We start from the raw sequence: 9,425 nt of genomic DNA, 5'->3' as shown, positions 1-9,425 counted from the left end.
TAAGTGTCTCTCTAAGGAGCTAAATTCCATAGCCTTTCTCAGTCATGCGTCCTCCATGCCCATCTTGGCCAAGTCTGTTATGTTGAAAATGTTTCCTTTTCTGTTTTTCTTGGGACTTTTACCTTCTACATAAATGTGTAGATACACGGTCACTTATGTGCATGCTGATGTCAGTCCATTTTCTGGTACAGAAAGTCGTGTTTGTAGAAGCACACACATGGTTATACACTTTTTTTCTGTAAATATTTGTTCTTAAGCGTTGCACATGACTCGTTTGTTGACACACAGTCTTCTGCGCCCTTCTGTGCCCCTCACGTCTTTCTTTCCTGTTGCTGCAGTTGTGCTGCTTGATTCCTTTGACTCTGTTGAGGATGTCGGCCTTAGCAGTCAAGAGAAAGCAACCCCTAAAGCAAAGGCCCCCCCAGAAGTAACAGACGACGGACCGGCAGAAACAGGTAAAGTATGTGAAGCCTCAACTCTTCTCTAATCACTGCAGGATTCTCTGTGAGTAACCGGCTGCATTTCTAGAAAAATGGATGAAATAACCATCTAAGACATTAGAGACATTCATTCTCATAGCAATGTCTGGCANTACAGGGGAGTGCTGTGGCTAAGAGTTAGCTAGCTATTACGCCTACCCACGATGCTCACCGTGTGTCGGGGAAATGGGACATGGGTCTCCCTATGCATTGTGTAGTTCTCTCCTTAGCAGCAGGCTAGGTCACGGCCTTAAATTCTGAACTAGTTTCCTTACAGCTAGTAACAGTTTTGTGATAATGCATAGACCTATCATTACCAACTGAATAGTATGTGAAATTAAGATTGTGCCCATCAGAATATTTTATTTTGATGTAAAGTGTAATATATTCTTGTTTCCNACATTGGGACCTTTTTAACCATCTTGCTTTGCGGGAGGTAGGGGGGTGGACTCAGAGAACTTATTAATTTGTCAGGTAAACTGTAATGCCTGGATAAAAAGCAGTAGAAAATACCAACTCTAAGCATCTTAGATTTTGTTTAAACTAATTGGTTTCTTGTTGCAGTGCACGATGCCTATAGAGAAGCCCATGCACCTTGCTAAATAGCTCAGTNTACTTTATCTACTTTAATGTTTGAATTGTGTGCATGTGTTTCTATTAGTAATCAGCAGCCCAGATAGGTAACGTGTCAGTGATCTCTCATTAGCACCATGAAATTCTTTATGCTAGGCTGTATTAAAAAGGTTAGTAAATATAAAAGTGAGGTTTTCCTAAATGAGACTAGATTATTTTCATTTTTATTTGTATTCCAGACAAGTTTTTGTGTCATGGATGCATGGCTGGAATAGTCATCACAGGATGATCATTGTTCCACGAGTCTAGGCCTTTTCTCTGCATGTGACAGTCGGTAACTGTCTATAGTTGAAAGCAGGGGAAGCTTGGGACTTGTATAAAGTAACTCTATGGAGTCCTGTCTTTTTCAGCGTAAGGCAGAGAAGTAAGCCTTCTTACTGACGTAAAGCTCATGAAGGGAGGTCATTTGCATTAACTTTTAAAGTGCTTTGAGTTGACAGAGAACCTTTTCCTGCTCCGTGTCCAAGCAGCCTTGGTATATCTAGTTCCTAACCTTTAGGTCATTTCTTTCTCCACATGTTTAGTTCTTTATTGCTTTAAGGCAGTAGTTCTCAACCTTCCTAATGCTGCAGCCCTTTAATACAATTCCTGATGTGGTAATCCCCAACCATAAAATTATTTCCGTGCTATTTCATAACTGTCATTTTGCTGTTATGAGTGTAAATATCTATTATACAGGATATCTGCTATGTGACTCCTGTGAAAGGGTTGTTTGACCCCAAAGAGGTTGAGAGCTACTGCTCCAAGACCTGCAGCTCCCCTAGGGACCCTTCATACCTACTGAATGGTATGGATGCTCTGTGCTGCATGGATGCTCTGGATGCATGGATGCAGGGCTTTCTGTAATGTACATAGCAGCTCATCCAGTGTCCGCCTACTTTTGTAGAAAAAATAAAGCANTTTATGGCTTTTCTTTTTTTCAAAAAAAAATTATTTTCTTGGTTNTTCCCCCCTAGATGTGACTGTAGTGGGGGCAGGTAGGTTCACTTCAGTATAAAAGATGGCAGAACAGGCCTTTCCCTCGGGTTGTCTTTAAAGAACACTGCTCTTTAACTGTTGGAAACTGCTCTAATAGTATCCTCCATTTTTAAGTTTATCTAAGATGTTTGCTCTTTAGTGTGTGTGCTTCAGACAGTCTTGATTCACCTAGAAAGAAATTTCCATGCCACTCAACNCCCCTTACANCTGTGTTCTGTACAGTTTCTGTTATGTGTAGAACATGAGATTATATAAACTGTATCATTGTTAAGCATTAATTAACCATAGATGTCAAAAAGGGAGACTGGTCCACTGTTAAAACAATAAAATATCAAGAAGATATTCGTGAAAGTATTAGGTCATTATCCTCATTAGTTTTTCCCAAAATGTGTCAGCTGTTGAAAGTAAGGGCGCTAGGGCAGGAGGAGTAAATGGTGGCTGTCAAGATTCTGTGTTCTGAGTGGCTGAGTAGATAAATGGTCCTTTTATCTAAAACTAGGGAACACTGTAGTAAAACAGGCTTGGGTGANGACTATAGGGAATTTAGTTGGGAGTATGTTGTATGATTGACTTTACAAGACATTGCAAATTTAAAGAGTTTGGTGTTTCAAAAAGAGGACAGAAATATAGATTGGGGAATAATGAAACAGGCATATAGAGAAGGTTATTATCTATCACATCTTGATGAAACTGGCAGGGCTTCAGATACCACTGTTTGTTGGAACACTTGCTCGGTACTTACAAGGTTCTGGATTTAGACTCCAATGCTTTGTACAACAAGCATGATGGTTTGTGCCTATAATCCCAACACTTGATCAGAAGTTCAAAGTCAGCCCAAGCTGTATAACAGCCTGAGGCCAGCATGGGCTGCATAAGATCCTTCCTCAAAAAAGAAAGGAAAGGGTCTAGAGAGATGGCTCAGCAGGCAAGGGTTCTTGCCTTTCAAGCCTGGTGGCCCAATCTCTAGAACCAATAGATAGACATAACCAACTCCAGTGTTGTACTTTAACCCCCACATGTATTTATATGCATACCATATATATCTAATAATAATACATAATTTAAAACAAAGAAAAGCACCGGGCGTGGTGGCGCATGCTTTTAATCCCAGCTCTTGGGAGGCAGAGGCAGGCGGATTTCTGAGTTCGAGGCCAGCCTGGTCTACAGAGTGGGTTCCAGGACAGCCAGGGCTACACAGAGAAAGCCTGTCTTGAAAAACAAAACAAACAAACAAACAAAAAACAAACAAACAAAAAAAAAGAGGACAGAGGGGAGGAAAAACGGAAGAATTAACTGGGCTTTTAAAAATATTCAGAGGGTTTTAAAAATATTTAATTTAAAATTTAAATTAAAAATTTTAAATCTAAAAATATTCAGAGGACTAGAGATAGACCATTTGATGGGTGTGGTGGTTTGAATATGCTTGGGCCTTGGGTAGTGGCACTATTTAGAGGTGTGGCCTTGTTGGAGGAAGTNCATCACTGTCGGGGTGGGCTTTGAAGCTCTGCCNAATGCAGAAGAGTCAGTTTCTCCTGGCTGCGGTCAGATCAAGATGCACAACTCTCAGATCCCTCTCTAGCACCATGTATGCCTGGACACTGCCATGCTTCCTGCCATGATCATAATGGACTAACCTCTGAGATGTAAGCCAGCCCCAATTACATTTTGCCTCTATAAGAGTTGTCTTGGTCATGGTGTCTCTTCATAGCAATTGGAGACACTTAAGACAATGGGCCATTGACAAATGAAAAATGGAAATGTGCTGACTGGAGTGGTAGGAATTACAAGAAGAAAAAGTGAAGAGGAAACAATGACCAAGTAAAGGGTAATTAATATCAGGTGTCTTACAAGCCCAGAAAGGACACGTGACTGGAGTTGGCCATTCAGAAACAGCTTTGAGTAATCGTTGTTTTAACAAGATGTTGAAATACTCAGTGGTTTGCAGAATTAGAGGAACATGCTTATAGTAGAGCCATTACAGACTGAGATGCTACCACACAAGCAGAGCACAAATGTTAGTGTAAGGCAAGGACAGGGTCCTTCAGAGGGATGCATCCATATAGAAAGTGTAAGAATAGTTTTACCCAGCGCAGAGATGTTGGTTGAGGACCATGAGAAGGCAGCAGTTGATAAAGTTAGACTTTACAATTATATCAGGACCGGTCTCACCTTGCTGTGACTTCACGCTGATAGCTTACCCAGGTTTTGCTTGACTCTACTTTTGTAGTAATGCAGTTGTCCTGCAGCCTTGTTCACCATTCATGGGAGACTAAGGAATGACTCTGTTTTGTCTGTATGAGGTGATGCACAGGAGTTGTATTTATTTCAACAGGTGTTCCTTATGGACAAAGCAGTGGTGACACTGAAGCCCTGCACCAAGCTTACTGTCATGTAGCTCATTCTCTGGGAGACACAGGCGAACCAAGAATTGAGGCTAGCACTGTGCAAACTGTCAGGAGCTCCATAAAAGATGGTCTTCAAGAAAACGAAGAGTCTTCAAAGAACATCTCTACCACCGAGTCCGGTAAAAGCTGACAGACTTAGTGGACGGATGATGGGTGAACAGACAGAATTTCTCTATTTATCATCTTTAAATAGAATATTTTTAGAAGAATATTTTGCATATAATTTTTGTGGTGATGACTTCTTGGTGTTTGAATGTAAAGGGCGTGATCAAATGAAACCCCACCTGGATCAACTCCACAGTTAGAGCTAAATGTAGAATACAGCTCACATTCTAATGTGCCTTGACCAAACTAAGCAGCAAATTTGACACACACACACATATATATTAATGTTTTTAATAGAAAATAGTATTGAGGTTAAAAAGAAAATACATAACAAATGTGTGTCTGGTCTGGGTATGGATAATAGAGATGTATTTTATAAGTTCAAAGAAAAAGCTCCTGGTGCAGTTTTGTTATACAAACTTAGGTTATTACATATGCCATTTGTTAACTATATGAAGTAGAGAAGCTGTGATTTGGGTGAGATTCAGTGTGTAAATTAAGCAATTTAGGCATCGATTTTGGTTTTTCATTTAACTGTTCTTCTCTCTTAGATTTGCCCACAGTGGAGGAGCTGATGAAGCCTATCAGGATCGATTCCTATGGGATCAGGGCCTTTGACTTGCAGCCTATCAGGTAGGAGGTTTGGGCAGTGCCTGTGTAGGATGGCTGCTTAGCTGAGTAGTGTTTGCTATTTCACTTCACAGGGAATCTTATAGCCGTTTATTCTGTGGAATCGTTCTAGTGAATTAGTGAAAACACAGGCTTCCGTGTGTCTACCCATGTGCCACTGCTGTCTCCATTAAAATTCTCCTGAGACCAAGAGAAAAAGAGCTACTAAGAAGGTGGTGCCATTAATGAGTTATAATGCTTTCACTGGAAATACGATTCCTCGTCTTTCAGTGGCACATGGATAGTCAAATCATTGTGAGGAGGAAATTAATTGTATTTTTATGTGAATCATTGGTTTTCTGTTTTATTAATCAGTTCTGACTTAGTCACCAGCTGGCCATCATCTCACTGGCTGAGCTCTAAGGTCATGGGAGAAGTAGACTTCGTGGAAATCCTGCAGCTCCAGGGTTTGGTGGCAGAGTTTGCAGGGCTCTGTCACACCTCAGGGCAGAGTAACAGTCACAGGAACCTATTGCAGACAACTCTGCATTCATGTAGCATTTGCAGTGTCATATCCTCCCCTCACATCCTAGAACATACCAGCAGGCACCTCACCACAGCGTGATGACACTTAGCATACATCACATGCTAACAGTAAGCGAGAGCTACACATTCTTTGTGCGTGTTAATTCAGCCTGTCAGAAGCTCTGAATCTAGTTCCATTGCTTTCCATGGTTCACAGACAAGAAAACTGAGGTCTAAGTTTAAAATAACTGTCTAAGGTCATATGTCCCTAATGAGAGAACACAGGCGGTTCATATGCTAGCCACCTGCATTGTTCCAGTCTCTGATTCCTTGAAACATTCCATGAAACCATCCAGTCATTATCTAATTTGTGTTTCCACATTCATTTTGAGCCCCAGCTTTTGCCATGTTCTCATTGGGTAAATCTGCTTGTGATTTCTTGACCTTGTTCCTACTTAGGTAGTTGAAAGGAAAATGACACAGAGAAGCTTAGGCTAAAATCTGCCCCTCAAATTGCAAGTGTGGTCTCACACGGAGCTGTGTGCCAGTCAGCATNCAGAGCAGAGCCTGCCACTCAGTGATGTTACAGAGGCTCTTCTTAGATAGCTTGTAAAATTATTTTAATGTTATGAATTCTAAAACATACATTTCTATATTGTTTAAAACCTGAGGACAAATATCTTTTCTACAGCAGANCCTGCTTTGGTATATACCTATAAAGGGAATGGCTGGATCATGCTGGATCTGTTTTTACTCTTTGTGATGCAGTATCTTTCACAGCATCTGTACTGGTTGTCATTTCTACCAGGAATGCACAAAGGTTCCAGTCCCTCCATCCTCACCACTGATTTTGAGGATTATCTTGTTTAGGGTTACTGTTGCTGTGATGACGCACCATGACCAAAAGATACTTGGGGAGGAAAGGGTGTATTCAGCTTACACTTTCATACTGCAGTTCATTATTAAAGGAAGCCAGGACAGGAACTCACACAGGGCAGGAACCTTGAGACAGGAGCTGATGCAGAGGTCATGGAGGAGTGGTGCTTACATGGCTTACTCGGCCTCTCCTTACAGAACCCAGGACCACCAGCCCAGGAATGCCAGCATCATATCAGCCATCAATTATTAATTAAGAAAATTCCCTACAGGCTTGCCTACAGCCCCATCTTCCTGAAGCATTTTTTAACTGATTTTTCTTCCTTTTGGATGATTTTAGCTTATATCAAGTTGACATAAAATTACATCACAAAGATGTTGTACTAAGGGGAGTAAGTCAGCCAAGAAGAAAACAAACACCATATGCCCCTGTGTGTTTGAACTATATGAAATACTTCAAAGTCATAGGACAAAAAGAAGAAAGGCAGGAGCCCCAGCAGTAGCTTGGTGAGGGGATCTTTGATGCTTGCAGAGTTTCAGCTTCACAAAATCAGAATATGGGCATGGGTGCTGTAACNTTTGTTCAACATAACAATCATAATGTTTTACCACTGAAATAAGCACTTATAATAGTAAAGATGGTAAATCTTATGTTAAATATGTATACCTCAAAAAATAATAGAATGAACAGATAGCAAATAAAATGAAAACAAATATCACTACATGATGCAGGGAACAATAATTTCAGAAATGTCAGTGCAGCTGTTAGCACATTTTAAATCTTTAGCCATCAGCCATCACTTCTCTCTCAGTCACACCTGGGTCAGTGATGCTTCTGGCCTGTTTGGCTCTAGTCAGCTCCACATTCCATGTTCGATTGAAAGGTCTTTGCTAGATGAAATTTTAAATCTACTTGATGTGTTTGGTTCTTGACCCTCTGGAACAACGACCCCAAAGACCACACAGGATATATGGCTCTTGTGAGAGACACCCAGGCACTCTTTGAACTGANAATTCTAATGAAACTCTATTTCTCATACCATCTTCCCAGAGTGAGTCCTGTTGCTGATGTCTAGACATGAAGAGAAAGCCCAATAGGTTTTTTTCTTGTCAGTCCTCTACAGGAGCCCATTCTGTCCTGAGTTCATCTGGTTTCTTGTAATAGCCAGTCATAGCCAGTAATAACCAGCACTTCCCATCATTATATCTTCTCTAGCCACCTGCTTATTCCTATTGCTCTTACTACCCCAGATGTGTCATGTAGTCTGCCTCGTGTGAAGTTGTAGGTAAAAGATTAGCAATGTTTTTCATGAAAACATAATTACCTTTCTCTAGCCTCTACTATCAGTTTCCTGACACCTAAATCCCACCTATCCCAGCACTCACATTCTAATGGCAAGAATTAATAAATGATCCCATCCCAATGCAAGGGAGCAAGGAATGCAGCCTAGTTGGTACCCAGCAAGAACAGGAAACACTTTGGTTTAGCATCTACACATCCTCTGCTGCCACAAACAAGGAAGAGCCTGATATTTCTCCCATTGGTTTTAAGTGCTTTAGGCATTTCCAACATTTACTGAGTAACTGTCTACATAATATAGAAATTGTAGCCTCTTAAACTATTCTTCAATTAAAAATCATAAGATATTCCTATTTTTAGAACCCTTGTGGTTTACTGGTATTTAACCAAATATAGGACATTCCTTGAGTTATATTTCTTAGATTTAGAAAAAATATGTATATGAATTTTTTTCCTACATATATCTCAGTGCACCACATGCTTGCCTAATACCCATGGGAGCCAGAAGAGGGATTTGAAACCCCTGGAACTAGAGATCCAGGCAGTTGTAAGTCAGTCTATGGGAGCTGAGAATTGAAACCAGGTCCTCATAAGAGCAGCAGGCTGTCTCCAACCCATATTTCTGACTTTTTAATACTTACCTAATTTGTTTTAGTTCATTAAATGGCAAATGCTTTATTTTAAAATTCTGGTGATTTTTTTTCTTTGTGTTTTAAATTTTTTCTATGCTTTGGTTATTTTATGCTTTTTAGTTTTTATACTCCATGATTTCTTGTTATAAATTATAATAACCTTAGTCTTACAGAGATTTATTTTTAAAAAATTTCCATACTTCAAGTACATGTGGATTTAATAAGAAATTGTGGATAAAAATTACTGTGCTGCATTAAAATTATCTGAAATTAGAATTACACATGCTTGTAATCTCAGCACTCAGAGTTAGAAGNGTCAGGAGTTCAGGATCATCCTCTACGAAAATGGGAGTAAGAGGCCAGCCTAGGCTACATTAGGCCCTGCCTCAAGAGAACAGAAAAAATGTAAGCAGGTACATCATAACCTGTGTGTCCTGGGCAGTTGGTATTGATTTTGTCGTGTTGTGCTGTAACGACAGATTTAGCATTGTAGCTTCATCTCAGTAGTTAACAGTTCATGCGTATGTACAAATGTGGGTGGGTAGCTGAGAAATTCATGCTACCTTCAGTTTATACTGTGCTCTGTTTTATTCTGTAGCCTTAAGAAAGCAGCGGACAGTAAAGAAGCTGAATCTGTAGGCTCTTTACCCCTGAAGACGAACACAAACACTGTGTCTCAAGACACTAGACATGTGATCCAATTTCCCCACAAACACAATGAGAGTGTGGTTCTACACAGGACAGCAGATGAGGGCNTGGGCAGCAGCTGTCCAGCTACAGAGGAGCATTTGGACAAAATGTACCTGGAGATTTTGAAGAAGAAAACATCTGTTAACCCCTCACTATTACCTCAGGATGACAAAACGAACCAGGTGAGATGTGT

General features: G+C 40.3%; 1 protein-coding gene across 1 annotated transcript in view; it reads left to right on the top strand.

The window, feature by feature from the left end:
• The window catches only part of Cep162 (centrosomal protein 162), a 65,717-nt gene that overhangs the window by 11,430 nt on the left and 44,862 nt on the right, over positions 1 to 9,425 (top strand). Inside the window, exons 6-9 of the mRNA XM_029481969.1 lie at positions 289 to 455; positions 4,423 to 4,614; positions 5,152 to 5,233; positions 9,141 to 9,414. Coding sequence (XP_029337829.1) covers positions 289 to 455; positions 4,423 to 4,614; positions 5,152 to 5,233; positions 9,141 to 9,414 — 715 coding nt within the window. The remainder of the gene's footprint in view (positions 1 to 288; positions 456 to 4,422; positions 4,615 to 5,151; positions 5,234 to 9,140; positions 9,415 to 9,425) is intronic.

This window comes from Mus caroli, chromosome 9 (assembly GCF_900094665.2).
Source record: "Mus caroli chromosome 9, CAROLI_EIJ_v1.1, whole genome shotgun sequence".
In the NCBI taxonomy this organism is placed as follows: domain Eukaryota; kingdom Metazoa; phylum Chordata; class Mammalia; order Rodentia; family Muridae; genus Mus; species Mus caroli.
Note: the sequence above shows the minus strand (reverse complement) of the source record. Positions and strands in the feature narration are given on the sequence as shown.